At 51.8% G+C, this 16912-nt stretch overlaps 2 protein-coding genes and 1 pseudogene across 2 annotated transcripts in view; 2 read left to right on the plus strand and 1 right to left on the minus strand.

The window, feature by feature from the left end:
- LOC105484526 (KIAA1614 ortholog) overlaps positions 1-3187 on the plus strand; it is a 38495-nt gene extending 35308 nt beyond the window's left edge. The window contains exon 10 of the mRNA XM_011746243.3: positions 1895-3187. Coding sequence (XP_011744545.2) covers positions 1895-2088 — 194 coding nt within the window. The 3' untranslated portion in view covers positions 2089-3187. The remainder of the gene's footprint in view (positions 1-1894) is intronic.
- LOC139357815 (uncharacterized protein C9orf85-like) overlaps positions 1-16912 on the minus strand; it is a 27883-nt pseudogene continuing 10971 nt past the window's right edge.
- LOC105484937 (major histocompatibility complex class I-related gene protein-like) overlaps positions 15601-16912 on the plus strand; it is a 1904-nt gene continuing 592 nt past the window's right edge. The window contains exon 1 of the mRNA XM_071076510.1: positions 15601-16415. Coding sequence (XP_070932611.1) covers positions 16094-16415 — 322 coding nt within the window. The 5' untranslated portion in view covers positions 15601-16093. The remainder of the gene's footprint in view (positions 16416-16912) is intronic.

Below are 16912 nucleotides of genomic sequence, written 5' to 3' on the forward strand. Positions count from 1 at the left end.
AACAAAGGCCATTTCCAGCAGACAATAAATGCCTACGACAGCAGGCTGTCATATTTGTGTCACGAATTTCAGTCGTGAAATCTACACGAGTCTCCCCAAAATGGCAGGAGTGACGTCAGTGTCTGGCCTAGCTCTAGCTGCATTCTTTCAGGGTTTATCATTAGTCCCCACCTGCAACTCCCACAGCACATCAGACACTTCTCTGGGTTCGCCCCAGGGGCTCCTTCTTACCTGCCCCCTCCCCGTGCCACCAACCCGTAGACAGGGAGGGCAAGCAGTCCAGCTAGAGGAGGTAAAAGACAGGGTTGAGGGAAAACGCCTTGTACAGTCAGGATGGCAGACGTACCGTCAGGGAAGACAGCCCTGCAGAAAAGGCTCGGCTTGGCCAAGAAGCAACAAAAGGGATTCTATACCTCCGACCGGCGGGGGGGAATGTGTACAAAGATTGGATTTGCTAAATTCAGAGCCACAGACTTTCAGGTGCCTCGGTGAAGATCAGTGCTCTTTCAAAGCCACATTTCAGAGGCAGGCTTTAAAATGCCTGACTTCTGTCAGGGCCAGAGGCTGGGGGGACCTGAGAGAGGACTTCCCACTAGTCCAAGATGTGGTGACTAGTTTCAAGCCAGAGATTGAGGAGCAGACCTGATGCCCCTTCGGGCCCCTGCTAGGAACCCGATTGGAGGAAAAGGAAGTGGAGACAGTAACGCGTGGGCAGTGGCCTCATGTTTGAAATGCAGAGTGAGCCGAGCTGGGCTTGGAACAGCGAGGGTGCCAAAGGCTGCGCTGAGCAGCCTGAATTCCGCCAGTGCTGATGCCCATGCCAGGGGTGTGCCCTGCAGTCCTCCAGCAAACTCAGCCTGTGTCTCAGCCCCTGTGTCCACCCAGCACGGAGCATGGGCATCAGGGGCTCCAGCCTGCCCTGGGAGAGCCAGCACCTCACTTACTTTCTCCCAGGTGGGAGCAGCTGGAGGGGAATTTGAAAGGTTTCCAGCCACAGCTGAGGCCGGTGGGGGGATGGGGGCCTCCTCAGCTGGACGCTTCCCAGAGATGCCAGAGGGAGCCAGCCCAGCCAGCCCAAGCCCCACAGGGCCTGCCCCACTGACAGGGGGCTCCCTGCGAGCCGGAGCTTGGGAAAGAAACAGAGAAGCTGGTTCCTCCAGGCTGACTCTTGGCACCTTCTAGACCCAGGCAGGGCCTCTTTGGGGTGGGGAGGAGGGGACATGTGCAGAAGAGGAGAGGGAGCCACCGGAGCTTTGAAATATGTGGCTAGAATTTTTATTTTTCCTGGGTTTTTTTGCTCAGATGTTTTCCCATCCCAATTGAGGAACCATATCTGAGTAAGACTGAGGCCAGGGTCACTCTTGGGCAATAGAGTGCAGCAAACCAGGCTTGGATGTGGCTCAGCCACTTTTGCTTTTCCGATGATACCTTCCCACCACCCCGACCTTTATGCTGGGCCTGGGCGACCTGAGGCAGCAACTGGATCATAGTGCCAGGCACCGAGTAGGTATGGTTCCTAATTTTTAAAAACTATTTTCCTTCCTATTCTACAAGCAAAACTCATCTCAGAAAAAGATTAGCTCACTCACAGTCAGGTATAAATAAATAACAACAATTTAACGCGTTATTTGCACTAGGAGCATTTCCACTTTAAAAGCAGAGACAGTGGAATGAAGTTAGACTGTGGAGGAGGCGCACTGTCTAAAGCCAGTTGCGGCTGTGAGGTGGAATAATGAGAGGTATGTGTGTGTGTGCATGAGCGTAGAGAAGTGCCCGCTATGAGCACCTCCTCCCTGTGCCACACAAACAGCACCTCACCAACATGGTCAGCGTTCCAGAGATGCACTTCTTCGATTTGGGTGTCATTGTGAAATTCTCCCGTTTTCCTTTGCAGGGATCTACGTGCAGGAGATGGCTGACGTGAGCACGGCCAAGCTGTACTCAGGGCTGCTGGGGGTGGGCGACGAGATCCTGGAGATGAATGGGGCCAAGGTGGCAGGGCTGGGCTTGGCTCACATTAAGGAGCTCCTGGCCCACTCAGAGAGCTTGTCAATCCGTGTCTTGAGGCAGAGACCTGTCCCACGGTGACCCAGAAGTGCCGCTGCCCTCACTGTCACTGCCTCGGAAGCCCTGAAGCACTTGGGGTGGTTGGCAGGAATGTGCTGCACAGAGCTGCTCTGTGGCGGAAACAGATCCTGGCAGCATCTAACCTCTTGGGCTGTGGCAGGGCTTCTGTGGTGGGCTGCCTTCGGGAGAGGCAAGGAGCCTGTTAGCATATTTTGTTTAAGGCCATTTATGCAGAACTAGAAAAAGAAAAAAATGGGTCTCCTTCCATGTCTGAGGGGGTGTCAACATCTACTTGTACCTTTGTTGGCAGGGGAAGGAGGGAGATGCAGTGGGTCCTTTGGTTGATGTCTGAGAGCTGGCCTCACCTCCGGGTCCCACTCCCGGTCAAAGGCTACCCCAGCCTCCAACACTGTGGAACCAAAGAAAGCACATGTCCTTATTGGCCTTGACCCTTCCCTTTTTCAGCCACGTTCCTCCCTACTCCATTCACTGCCTTTGCCCTTTCTCCAGCAATGGGCAAAGTGTCCTGGAGTACCAGCCTTACAGCCATTGACCATATATGCCAAACCAAAATTGGAATGTGTCATCTGACAGGAGTTTTATGCCCCTTCTGGGTTTGGGAACATCTGGGAGATGTTATCTGGTAGCCAGAATATTAAAAATTTCTAGGAAATTTTTTTTATACATAAAGTTGAAAACAACAAAACTGATTTCAGGACATGCTACTGTGGTAGCCAGGATCCAGCCAGTGGGACCAGCCAGACCAGCCCCACGCCACCCCAGCCGCTGCCTCTGCCCAGGAGGAGGCAAGAGCTGCTGCAGCCTGGCCTGTGGCAGCCTCCATCTTAGTTCTGTCCAGCTTGGAGACAGGGCTGCAGCGGGTGCCTGGCTGTCACAGGGCTGCAGCGGGTGCCTGGCTGTCACACAGCTGCATGCTTTCTGCCCAGACGTCCTGGCGCTGCTGTCAGTGGGCATGTGGGTGGGTGGGCAGCAGGGAGGCTGTGGAGAGCGGGGATGGGCCATCTGCCTGGGCCTCAGCGCTGCCTGGAGGGCTGGGACTCTTTGGGAGTGGATGGCCATGTGTCAGTCTTAACTTATTAAAAAGCAAAGCTGAAGCTTCTCTCACTCTGAGTTGCAAAATTCTGGGCTTGACACTCACTTGACCCTCACTAGCCACGGGCAGGACTGGGGAGTGGGGGAAGGCACGGGTGCTGGTGGTGGGCATGCCAGAGGAAAGGCTGGGGAGGCCCCGGGTTAGGGTGACAGCCAGGGTAGATGCAGAAGCCTCCAGACCGTCCTTTGGCGGAAGAAAAGCCCTGGGCAAGGTTATGATCAGGAGAGAAGAAGCCAAGGGACCCTAGCTGGGCACAACTGAGGAGTGTAATAGGAAGTTCAGGGCTGCTTTAGAACTGGCCAGGGTGCCAGCTGTGGTTTAAAAAAAAAAAAAAAAAAGTCCTGGAAACAAGAAACCCAACCTTCAGCAGAATTGGGTTTAAATGAGTGTCAGGGCAGCTTTCATTGGACAAGGACACTGAAGCAGGCCTGTGGCCCAGGGAGAAGGTCGTGGGGGTGGGGAGGCATTCCTGTGCAGTGTTTGGGGTATGTTCCCTGCCCAGGGCCTTTGCAGCAGGAGCCAGGTCCCTGTCTTCATGATGCCCATGCGGGGAGAGGGAGGCGCTGAGCCCCATGGGGTAGGCGGGTGAAGGAGGAATAAGGGGGCTCTGACAGGTGAGCAGAGGGGCCAGAGGAATAAGTGCTTGGGGCTTCAGGCTGTGAAGAGGGCACTGGCACACCTCAAAGTGTAGAAATGACCCGACAGCAAGAAACCTCCAGTGTGGGGAAACCCTGGCTCCTCCTATACTGCAATTCTTGGCCCATGGTCACAAAACTGGAGAAATCTCATGTTGAGAAAAGCTCCTGGGGGCCAAAGACAGCTCCATTTTTCTCTGTATGGCAAGGACAACTTGCCTTCCTAGGTGGGAGGAGGTGGAAGCGGGTGGCTGGGGCTGGGAGGACAGGAAAAGGCTCAGGCATATCACCTCCCAGGCTGGTGACACACTTAGTCCTTAAATAGTCCTGCCAGGTGTGTCCTGCTCATTGTCTTCATCTTGCATAGACGGGGAACCAAGTTCAGCAGCACTGACAGGGCATGCAATCCTGCCCCTCTGACTCGGGGCCCCTTTTCCCACTGCAGCTGCCTCCCCATGCCAGAAAAGGATTGCTGCTAGGGGAGGGGCACGAGGCACACAGGACACCGGAGGCTCCCAGGCCTCTGGACGGTGACCTAATTCCAAGGAGGAAAGGCGCTGGCATGCCAGCTCTTCCCTGGGGCAGCCTGATGTGCAGGCCCTGCCTTGTGTGGATGGGAGGGGGCTTTGGTTTCTCCAGCCTCCTGTTTGACCTTCCCCAATTGCCTGCATCTGCCTGCCTGGAGAGCTGCTGACCTTGAAGGCCTGGGGCAGCCCTGCCTCACTCACACACTGGAGCATCAGAACCTAGTGTCTCACTCTGTTGCCCAGGCTGGAGTGCAATGGCATAATCTCAGCTCACTGCAACCTCCGATTCCTGGGTTCAGATGATTCTCCTTCCCCAGCCTCCCGAGTAGCTGAGACTACAGGCACCCGCCACTATGTCTGGCTAGTTTTTGTATTTTTAGTAGAGACAGGGTTTAACTATGTTGGCCAGGCTGGTCTCAAACCCCTGACATGTGATCCGCCTGCCTCGGCCTCCCAAAGTGCTGGCCTGAGCCCTAGTGCCTGGGCCATCAGAACCTTCTTACTGAGAGCTTATTAACCAGGAGCCAGGCCTAGGCCAGGCAAGAGCCCCGGGACATGAGAGACCAGCAGCCTCAAGGGGCCCCAGCCTAGCAGGAGGCACACACATATTACAGAGCCAAGGCAGGGTGTGCTGCAAGAGGGGCTGCAGCCGGTGTAGCCTGTGGACAGCCTGGGGCCATGATTCGTGGTTGGCCAGGTGGTTGGCAAGGGCGCCATCCGGACAGGTGAGCACAAGCAGAGCTTTGTAAAATGAGTAGGAAGCTACAGCAAGGGCCGAGTGACTCAGGCACAGAAACCAAAACAGCCACGTGCAAAGGTGTGGGTTTTCCCAGTGTCTAACTTATGTCCCTACCGTGGTTCACAGAAGGCCCCTGACACTGGGACTACACGGAGCAGAAAGTGGCACCACCTTTGCCTCAGGCACCGCAATCTCCTTGGGGCTTGGGGGCACTTTCTGAAGCCACCCGCAGAACGGGCGTCCCGGGTGGCCGCTGGTTTACTCCTCTTTCCCGGGAGCTTCCTCTGTAGCTGCGGGGTGCAGCAGAGGCGAGAGGTCTCCGCAGCTGGCACCCGGTGTCCCGGGAGGGAGGACCGGGGTCTGTTGCGGGCCCTGAGACCAGGAGGTGACTGTGCCCTCGGCAGCCGCCCCACACCCGCCCCGCCCTCAGGCCACCAGAGGCCACCTCACAGCGACGCCGGTGCCGCCCCCAAGTCTCCCCCGCGGGGCGGGCGGTCCCTACGGGCCCTGGCAGGCAGCGGGCGGCCGCTTGTTCTGCACCCGCAGGCTCCCTGCCAGCCGCGCCTTCCGGGCCACGCGGCCGCCCGCGGAGAGTGTTCCCGCCGCAGACCCGAGGCGTGGGGCCAGGCAGCGCGGCCAACAGCCTTTGTCCGCGTCCTCCCGCGGGGTCTCGCGCGGGCGGGGGTGAGAGGGGCGCGGGCCCGTTGCCCTGCCTGGGGGTCGCCAGGGCCTTCGTGCCAAGGCCGTTTCCGGGAGGCGGGGTGTGTCCAGCAGGGCACCGGCTGTTAAGAGCCACGGGGGCCTGCAGCCTGAGGGTGGACGGAAGGCGGGCTCACGGGGGTTTTGCACGCCCCCACCCCCAGCGCGCGCGCGCGCACACACACACACACACACACACACACACACACACACACACACACACTGCTGGGCTCACCCTGCCCCTGAGGAACGCACGACTGGGGAGGAGGACAGGAGCCGACTGGTGCATCGCAAGGTCCCGGGCTTTGCTGAAAGGTGCTGTGGAGTCTTCGCGCCGAGCCAGACTGGGAGGATGAGCTGGAGCTGGCTGGAGGGATGGGGAAGAAGTGGGGCGAACTATGGACCCTCAAGTTCGTGGGGCGGGCGCGGGGTGTGCAGGAATGGCTACCTGGTGCATGCAGTGTCCCCAGCTTTCAGGCGAGCTGGAGAAACCACAGGCTAGCTCGAATTTTGGAAACCCGTGTTAACCAGGACTTCAGGGACCTGCCTTCGTTGGGCTGTCCCTCACCTTGCCCTGCCAGCTCCACAAATGTTCCAGAGCTCTGCTGGGGTCATTAAATAACCCCGAATCCACACAGCAACACTGCGAGGGAGAGACTATTATACCAGGCTTAGGCAGGAGGAGTGGGAGGCTCAAAGGTTAATTCACAGATCCAAGGTCTGGGAGCCAATAAATAGCAGAGGCAGGATTTGAACCTGGCCCTCTGCGACTTCCAGCCAGCATCCTTCCACCCTCCTGGGTCCCTCTGCAGTTCACCTCGCTTGGAGGTCCTCAAGCACCAGAGTACCCGCTCCCCGGCCTGCAGGCACAGCCTACGGGGCGGAGTGGTGCCCTCCAGCAGCTCCCGCGGCCCAGCTTGGCCTGCCCACCACTGACCTTCACCAGGACGCAGGCGCCCTCATTTCGGTGTTCCTTCCGGGAAGAGGGGCTGGAGAAGAGCAGGCAGATGCCTTTCCAGGGCAGTGTTTCCAAACTGCAGGTACAATTCACTCATGGGTTATAAAAGCAATTTTGTGGGTTGAGACAAGCATTGAAAAAAAAAAAAAAGGACAGGATAGAAAATAAATAAATTAGAGTGCTTTATACAAGCCAAGGGTAGCTTAGGTTTTGAGAAATGCTGCTTCTGTGGGTATGTACCGAGTTGTAATTTAAGGTGGGTTATGGTTCTGTTCTGCAGGGAGACAGAAGAAACCTCAGGGCCATGGCCTGGTCCCTGGGGTAGTGGGGAAGAGGCCTCCACCCTAGATAGGTGTCCTGGGCAGCCGTTTGTTTTCACCTTTTCTGGAGGTGCCAAGAAGAGTCCTACGACCCAGGAGAGGAAGGCAGTGACGCAACTGTGGACTTCTTAGTCCTCCAAACTGCCTCTGGGCACAGGATTCTCGTGTGGGTATTACTGGCAGGAGCTTTGTTTGTTGGCTCCTGGATCTCACCAGCCCCAACTTCACCCATCCATGCACCCAACCTACTCTTCTCATGCTTATGCATGTGTCTTGGTTGGAATGCCCTTTCCCTGTCCACCCACAGACCCCGTGGCAGCCTTCAAAAATATTAGAGGTGTCTGTCTCTGGAAGCATTCCCAATACTGCATGCTGACTTCGGCTCCTCCCCTTAGATCCCATAGGATCTTGTACCAAGGGCTCTTTACTGTGACTCTAGGCAGAATTGCTTGTTTATCCTCCACCAAACTTACCTGGCAACAAGTGGACTTCCCTACTCCATCTGCCCAACCCATTTCCCACCCCAAGTCCCCAGGCTAGTTCTGGAACGACTCAAAACGCCCTGCTGCCACCTGCATGAACAGGCCTTCCCTTTCTCCCTCCCTCCCCCACATATCCACAGAGAAGCTTCCCTCTTTCCTACAGAGCCAGAGCACCTGCTCAGAAATGGCAAGAGCCTTCCTTGGCAAGAAGCTCTGCCCAGCGTGCTCTGGCTGTGGGTTGGCCAGGTCGGAGTGCTGGACCCCAAGGAAGGGGGCTGCGGGGACTGGCGCTGATATGTGCCCATGGAGCCAGGGCTTAACAGCTGCCCTGCCAGTGCTGGAGGGTATCTGGAGCTCTCCTGTGGCTGCCAGGCTGCCTGCTGGGCCTGCCTTTGTCTTGTCCTTCTGCAGTCTGGGCTCAGGCCCCTACTCACAGTGTGGAGCTGCCCTTAGGGTTCTGGCCCAGTGCCAGGCACTGGGGAGAGGCCCGCCCTGCCCTTAGGATACCCACATCCCCAGGATGGATACAGCTTCAGTTATGAAAAAAGGCCAGCGTGCAGGGCTACAATGGACGCCCCAAGGCAGGAGACCCCACTCTATCTGAGGAGCAGAAAGGCTCCCAGGAGAGCCCACTCTAAGACTCCATGGTCCCCAAGACCCCAAGCTCACCAGCCTCCATCCAGCTCTGGTGTTAACTCAGGAACAAGAGGTGCTCGCATCCACGGGAGCGGCATTCAGAGGCCACAATTTGCTTTCTCATCCTGAGCCCCCCAGACTAAGTCTCCAGGATTTTCTGGGTTTATACAATAAGGGGTTTGGCTCATTTATTTTTTACTTATTTCCAGCCAAATACACAAAAGCTCCAACACGTTTATCAGCAAGGCAGACCTGTGTGAAACCCTGAGCCAGTAGATCTCTTGAATCCTACAGTGGACTTGAAATGCGGTCAAGTCCAAGGCAACTGGTATCCATGCAAACCAGGTACTTCTGGTTCAGTGCTTTAATCCACACTAACTGGCAGAGCTGTTGTGTCCCCTCTCCCCCTCCTCAGCCTTATGCTACCACTTCTCAGGTTAGAGGGATGGCTTAGTGAGATATCTGCTTGCCACCAGTGAAGTCAGGCCAGTGTCTTTTCTCTTCATGGAGGCCTCATATGGTCCAGGCCAACCTGGACTCCGATTCTGTCTCTACCACTTACTAGTTGTAGCCTTAGACAAATTTCTTTATTGCTCCATGCCCCAGTTTTCAGGTGTAAAGTTGGTCTCAACAGTATTTCTCTTGTCGGGTTGAGAACTGAATGAAAATGTTTTGCTCCTCACCGCATCCCTACAGCCTTGGTCAAAGACCTACCCCACACATCAGATTTGCATCAAATATTGGCCAGAACTATTGGTGACTGTTTAGATAAAACTTTTAGGAAGTTTAGAGTTACTGACCTCTTCGAAGGCCAGCCAATTTTACTGTGCCCGGAGAAAGCATCTGATGGTATGTGAGCAAGTGGGCTGGGAAGGGAGGTGGGGAGAAAACACCATCCAAAGAGGCTGGAATCGGAAGCACATGCCCACACTGGCTTCTGGAGCCCACTGCCCCCTCTCTGAGGTGCATCTGTGGTGATGCTTGCTCAGGCTCAGCCTGCCCCTGCACAAACAGTCACTGCTAATGCTCCATGTAGCAGCACCTGGGCAGGTGGGCATACAGCTGACACCTGGAGGCACCAAGGATCATTTACTGATTTGAAATGTGTCCTCTAGGACAGTGACCTATTACGGTGGTATGACAGGCCCTCCCTTCCTGTGAGTTTCATTTTTGCCTCAGGTCTTGCCTTTTAACATTTTGGGACCTTTGGAATGATGGCAAATCACTGTTTTGCTGCACAGCAAAGCCATGAGTAGAATCGTGTCACTGTCCACCTGTGGAACTGGACCCCTCAGGCTTGCAGATGCAAACTGTCTCCCTCTGCCAAAGCGACAGTCCATGTTTCTCCCTCGGGTCGGGGAGATGATCTGCTTTTATTAGAGGATACGTATAACCTTAACTCTCTAAGCACTCGTTTCTCTGGCGAGGCTGGTCAGTATGTTTATTTGCCATCACCTTTTCTCCCTAGCTACTATGTCTGGGAGAAATCAAGCTAAGGACTTAGCAAGCTCTGATATGGCACCTTCTGTGCTAGGCACTAGGGTCACAGTAAGCAGCTCTGCCTCTCACCACCTGTGTGACCTTTGGAAAATGACTTTTCTGTGTCCCAATTTCCTTACCTGCAGATTTAACAGATGAGGAAACTTCTCATTTTTAGAATTCTGTGTGTTAGTACACAGTACTTAGAACAGTGCCTGGCACATAGAAATTAGTATCAGTGAGGATGATGATGGCAAATGGAATGATCAAGATCTCTCTGCCCTTAAGGACCTTATGTAGCCTCATCACCTCATCCCCACAGAATTTAGGGCAGGCTCTTTCAACTACCAATTTGCTTGGGCAATATTGTTGTTTGCCAGCACTTCAGTGAGGGGGGGAATGAAGGACTCATTCCTTTCTGTTCTGGTCTGTTCTCCCAAGTTCACTGTCTCATTGAAACTCTGTGCTGTGTAATATTTTGCATACACAGTATGGTTATGTATTAGTCCATTTTTATGCTGCTGAAAAAGATATACCTGAGACTGGGAAGAAAAGGAGCTTTAATTTGACTTACAGCTCCACATGGATGGGGAGGATCATGGCAGAGTGCGAAAGGCACTTCTTACATGGCAGCAGCAAGAGAGAAATGAGGAGGAAGCAACAGTGGAAGCCCCTGATAAACCCATCAGATCTTGTGAGACTTTTTCACTATCATGAGAATAGCACTGGAAAGACTGGCCTCCATGATTCATTTACCTCCCCCTGGGTCCCTCTCAAAACGTGGGAATTCTGGGAGATACAATTCAAGTTAAGAGTTGAATGGGGACACAGCCAAACCATATCATTCCACCCCTGTGCCTTCCAAATCTCATGTCCTCACATTTCAAAACCAATCATGCCTTCCCAACAGTCCCCCCAAAGTCTTAACTCATTTCAGCATTAATCCAAAAGTCCACAGTCCAAAGTCTCATCTGAGACAAGAAGTGTCCCTTCCATCAACAAGACTGTAAAATCAAAAGCAAGCTAGTTACTTCCTAGATACAATGGGGGTACAGGCATTGGGTAAATTCAGCCGTTCCAAATGAGAGAAATTGGCCAAAACAAAGGGGCTACAAGGCCCCATGCAAGTCTGAAATCCAGCAGGGCAGTCACATTTTAAAGCTCTAAAATAGTCTTCTTTGACTCCGTATCTCACATCCAACTCATGCTGACAGCAAGAGGTGGGTTCCCATAGTCTTGGGCAGCTCTGCCCCTGTGGCTTTGCAGGGTATACCCACCCTCCTGGCTGCTTTCACGGGCTAGCATTGAGTGTCTGTGGCTTTTCCAGGTGCACAGTGCAAACTGTAATTGGATCTACCATTCTGGGATCTGGAGGACGGTGGCCCTCTTCTCACAACTCCACTAGGCAGTGCCCCAGTAGGGGCTCTATGTGGGGGATCCAACCCCACATTTCCCGTCTGCACTACTCTAGCAGAGGTTCTCCATGAGGGCCCCGCCCCTGCAGCAATCTTCTGCCTGGGCATCCAGGCATTTCCATACATCTTCTGAAATTTAGGTGGAGGTTCCCAAACCTCAATTCTTGACTTCTGTGCACCTGCACGCTCAACACCACATGGATGCTGCCCAGGCTTGGGGCTTCCACCCTCTGAAGCCACAGCCCAAGCTGTACATTGGTCCCTTTCAGTCATGGCTGGAGTGGCTGGGACACAGGGCACCAAGTCCCTAGGCTGCACACAGCACGGGGACCCTGGGCCTGGCCCATGAAATCACTTTTTCCTCCTGGGCCTCCAGGCCTGTGATGGGAGGGGCTGCTGTGAAGGTCTCTGACATGGCCTGGAGACACTTTCCCCATGGTCTTAGAGATTAACACTGGGCTCTTTGCTACTTAGGCAAATTTCTGCAGCTGGCTTGAATTTCTCCCCAGAAAATGGAGTTTTCTTTTCTACTGTATCATCAAGCTGCAAATTTTCTGAACTTTTATGCTCTGTTTCCCTTTTTAAACAGAATGCTTTTAACAGCACCTAAGTCACAATGTGAATGCTTTGCTGCTTAGAAATTTCTTCTGCCAGATACCTGAAATCATCTCTCTCAAGTTCAAAGCTCCACAAATCTCTAGGGCAAGGGCAAAATGCAGCCAATCTCTTTGCTAGAACATAAAAAGAGTCACCTTTGCACCAGTTCCCAACAAGTTCTTCATCTCCATCTGAGACCACCTCAGCCTGGACCTTATTGTTCATATCGCTATCAGGCTTTTGGTCAAAGCCATTCCACAAGTCTCTAGAAAGTTCCAAACTTTCCCACATTTTCCTGTTTTCTTCTGAGCCCTCTAAACTGTTCCAACCTCTGTCTGTTACCCAGTTCCAAAGTCACTTCCACATTTTCGGGTATCTTTTCAGCAATGCCCCACTCTACTGGTACCAATTTACTGTATTAGTCCATTTTTACACTGCTGACAAAGACATACCTGAGACTGGGAAGAAAAGGAAGTTTAATTGGACTTACAGTTCCACCTGGCTGGGGAGGATCATGGCGGACGGTGAAAGGCACTTCTTACATGGCAGCAGCAAGAGAGAAATGAGGAGGAAGCACAAGCAGAAATCTGATAAAACCCATCAGATCTCATGAGATTTATTCACTATCACGAGAATAGCACGGGAAAGACCAGCCCCCATGATTCAATTACCTCCCCCCCTGGGTCTCTCCCACAACATGTGGGAATTCTAGGAGATACAATTCAAGTTGAGATTTGAATGTGGACACAGCCAAACCATATCAGGCTACTTGGGGGTTTAAGAATTCATATAACTTGCTCAGCCAGAGAAAGCATAATTGATAATTCAGATATTCCAGCAGTTACAAACTTTTCCTACCCCAGGCAGATGCACATGTCTTTTATTAGAGGGGGTGGGAGGAGAAGAACAGAGCTGTGCTTAGGTGTGAAAAGAACTAAAAACAAAACTAAGAAACAACCTAACAAAAAACACCCAGGCCAAGGCTTGTGGCATCTCCACTTCTTTAATGCTGAACAATATTCTTCATATAGTTGTAATATGATCTCAAGAGTAACTGAGACTTCATGGTGTAAAAATATTACTTTTAAGGATGGCTAGTTTTTTGTTTTACACAGTACTTTGGGGGGATTAGGGTTTTAAGTTTATAGTGTCATCAGATTTTATTTCACATTATGATGAAAATCAAAGCCATGGATAATGTTTCATTTTGCAGGGGTTATTGTTTTACTGTAACCTAAAGTCCATGTAGCAGTGGTTCTCAAACTAGAGCATGCAACAGAACCCCCAGGAGGCCATGGTGAAACACACTGCGGGCCTCGCCTTGCATTTCCAGCAAGTCCTCCATGCAGAGATGCAACTGCTGGTCCCACACCACACCTGGAGACCTGCCATACACAGGAAACAAAAATTTACCTGTGTCTCACGGTTGTAAACCATGACACTAGGGCTCTAGCCCTCCTCTCTTTATGTCGAGGAGTCAGGCATCATCTGGAAACCACCCATGGATTTGTAATTCTAATTCTTGATCCTACTTCTTTGGTTTGTATCTTCTAGTTATTTAACATGAAAACACCATAAGGTTATTTATCCTTGGAAAAAACATGATAGTTTATTCCTGCTGACTTTTGTCACATATTACACATTCTGTCTTTGAATTAGACTAATTTCTGATTATGAATGAGCCGGTGAAAGGATAGTTCCAGCTAGAGAAACAGAACCCATAATCGGTTTCAGCTTGCTTTCTCTGGCCCTTTCCTAGATGGCTTCTAGGTCACCCCTCACCCCCAGCATTCTCTGAAGTCTGTTTGTTGAGAGCTGGAGCCCAGCCTGTGTCAGTTACGAAGTAATCACATGGAATCTAAAAGCAATTCCAAAAACATATTGGCGGGACACCTGGCTGTCCTCTCCTTGCCCCACACAGATGACAGGGCACAGATACTCTACTTTCCTGAAGATGAAGACATCTGCTTTTCCCAGAACAGACTTTAACTGCAGGGTCACAGTTGTCCTTCAGTAGGATGATCTCAGCTAAAATCTGCTTTCTGCAGAGCAGGAAAAAACCCTGAACTCGGTCCCACCCCAGGGCTGATGGAAAGCTTGGCTGGAGCGGAGCACTGGGCTGCCACGAACACCAGGGAACAGGGCCTTGGTCAGCAAAGAACGAAGCCGGGTGGTCTTATTCCAAACACCCCCTGAATAACCAAGTGGCCTCCAGGTTTGACAGCTCATAACCTTTTAAAAAGTGGTAAAATACAATTTTGCACAAAGGTCTGGCCGCAGTTGGCAAACCAGGTGCATTGCATGAAATGTTCATGTGGAACCCAAGCAGTAGGGCCGGCAGCTGGAACAATCGCTGTCTAAGCACAGTTAACGCCCACACAGCCCTGGGGAAGGGCAGCTCTGCACAAAGGGCATGTCTGAAGAAAAACAGCACCAACATGTTCATTTATGGCAGAGAAAAACCAAGCTGCTTCTTTCTTCCTCTTCCCCTCAATCTGTATTAATAAAGAGGCTTTAATATAATAAAGAACTCCAGAATTTATCTAGATTGCAGCAACCTGACCAAGGTGCCACTATACCTTTCAGAGCTTCGGTATTTGCAAAAGGCAAGTCACCAGCGGTGAGGAGGATAGATGACAAGTTAGCATCAGTCTGCCCCCTGGTAAGTGCCTTAGGGTCGTCCCAGAGAAAATGCAGTTTCTAACGGCCAAATCCAAAATGCATTGCACCAAATGGCTACCATGTATGTTGTGGTGAGCTGTAATTGTTTTCATGGCTAATAAGGGGCTGAGCCTCTGAGTCTGTCCTTAAAGATGGTAACTACAGAAGGCAGCTGTTTTGGAGTTTGACCTCCACCCTGTGTTACTGAGCATGGGCTTCCATCATGAGATTCATAGCAATGCTGCTCAGGGCTGAGGGATCATTCTACTCTACTCGAAACCCTCTTGGTGTTCTGGATTCAACACCAGCGAGCACAGTTTCCCAGTGAGCATTAATTAATTGGCAAATAAACAGGTGAGAATGGCATCCTGTTTATATACAGCAGACCAATGTGAGCCCCACAAGAATAAGACCTCACTCTTTGAAGTATAAGCTTTTTTTTTTTTTTTTTTAAGGCTGGGAGTTTGGTGCAGGCAGCTGGACATTAAAGGAAGACCATCTTGGACAGGCACGGTGGTTCATGCCTGTAATCCCAGCACTTTGTGGGGCCAAGACGGGTGGACCACTTGAGGCCAGGAGTTCAAGACCATCCTGGCCAACATGGTGAAACCCCATCTTTACTAAAAATACAAAAATTAGCCAGGTGTTGGGGGGCACGCCTGTAATCCCAGCTACTTGGAAGGCTGAGGCATCAGAATTGCTTGAACCCAAGAGGTGGAGGTTGCAGTGAGTTGAGATCACACCACTGCACTCCAGTCTGGGTGACAGAGAGAGACTCCATCTCAAAAAAAAAAAAAAAAATCATCTCTATGCGAACGATATGAGGTAATACAGTTGTTAGGAAGCTAGATCTAACCATTCCACAATGTACGAACAGTAGTAGCCCCTTATCCTCGCTGTCACTTTCCATGGTTTCAGCTACCAGTGGTCAACCGCATTCCAAAAATTTAAATGGAAAATTCCAGAAATACACAATTCATAAGTTTTAAATTGCACACTATTCTGGGTAGCGTGAAGAAATCTCACATGGTTCCATTCAGAACATGAATCATCCCTTTGTCCAACATCTCCACACTATAGACACGACCTGCCTGATAGTCACTTAGGCCTGAGTCCTAACAGGAATCTCGTTCTGACGGAGCTGCTGTATATGCGCACGTGTTTGTGTGTGTGTGCTCACACCGGCACACAGAAGTGGAGTAGGGATCCTCATTTATCCACCCACAGACTTCTCTGGTAAAACAAGAGGGCTGGATTATCAGGGTTTTCAAGACCTCAGAGTTTTTGAGGGCTCCCGCAGGGATAGCTCCCCCTGTGTCTTCCCCATTCCCCCTATAACCAGAGCAGCACTCTATACCAGGGGTGTCCAATCTTTTGGTTTTCCTGGGCCACATTGGAAGAATTGTCATGGGCCACACATAAAATACACTAACAATAGCTGATAAACTAAAAAAAAAAAAAATCACAAAAAACCCTCATGTTTTAAGAACGTTTACAAATTCTGTGTTGGCCACATTCCAAGCCATCCTGGGCCATGGGTTGGACAAGCTTGCTCTGTACTTTGCTTATGAGTTGAGATTACCTATAAAATTCCATCCTGCATTTGCAAACTTGAACAAGAAAGGCTCCAAGTCACTGGGCTGGAGCTCTGTTCTTGTCCAGGCCCTGGTTCCTGGGTTCTGTGGTTCTGTAAGCGGAAACGGCAGCTGGGGCCTGGAGGCCTGGGTATAGCTGAGTAGGGAGCACTCGTGTGGGGCTAAATGAATGCAGATGAAGAATCTGGATAGTCTGGGACCCTACATGTCTTCCTTCTTTGCCTCCTTCCCAGGGACGCACTCTCTGAGATATTTTCTGGGCGTTTCGGATCCTGGCCATGGGGTCCCTGAATTTATTTCAGTTGGGTATGTGGACTCACAGCCTATCACCACATATGACAGCGTCACTCGGCAGAAGGAGCCGCGGGCCCCATGGATGGCAGAGAACCTCGCGCCTGATCACTGGGAGAGGTACACTCAGCTGCTGAGGGGCTGGCAGCAGACGTTCAAGGTGGAACTGAAGCGCCTGCAGAGGCACTACAATCACTCAGGTGTGCATGCGGCAGAGATGGGCGCTTCCCCCACCCCGCAGAGGGCCCTGGGCTGACCTCCAACGAGCAATGCTGACTTGCACCTGCTGTGGCTTTTGGCAAAACCTGGGAAATCCGGTTGGTGGAGTTCAGAGCTTCCCATTTGCCTGTGCATCTTCTGGACTGTTCCTCTCTCCCCCAGGAGCCCTTTATCCTCTGCGGCATCCCCCTTCCCAATACCCCCATCTCCTTTCCCATTCTAAATTTGCCCATTCTGTGTCTCACTTCCTGGTAGCCAGGCCTAGTGACTTGCTTGCTTATGCATAATGACATTAACTTTCCCAGTGATATTTCTGGCTCCTGCCTCTCCCTCCCTCCTCCACTGCACTCAAATAGCCACAGTTTATCAATCAATCATTCCTATTACAGGATAACTTCCCAAGGCAGGAATTATCACACATCACACTCCTTTGGCATGCAGTAGGTACTTCACAAATACCTGTTGTCAGAGTGGTATA

The sequence above is a fragment of the Macaca nemestrina genome, chromosome 1, assembly GCF_043159975.1.
Source record: "Macaca nemestrina isolate mMacNem1 chromosome 1, mMacNem.hap1, whole genome shotgun sequence".
NCBI lineage: Eukaryota > Metazoa > Chordata > Mammalia > Primates > Cercopithecidae > Macaca > Macaca nemestrina.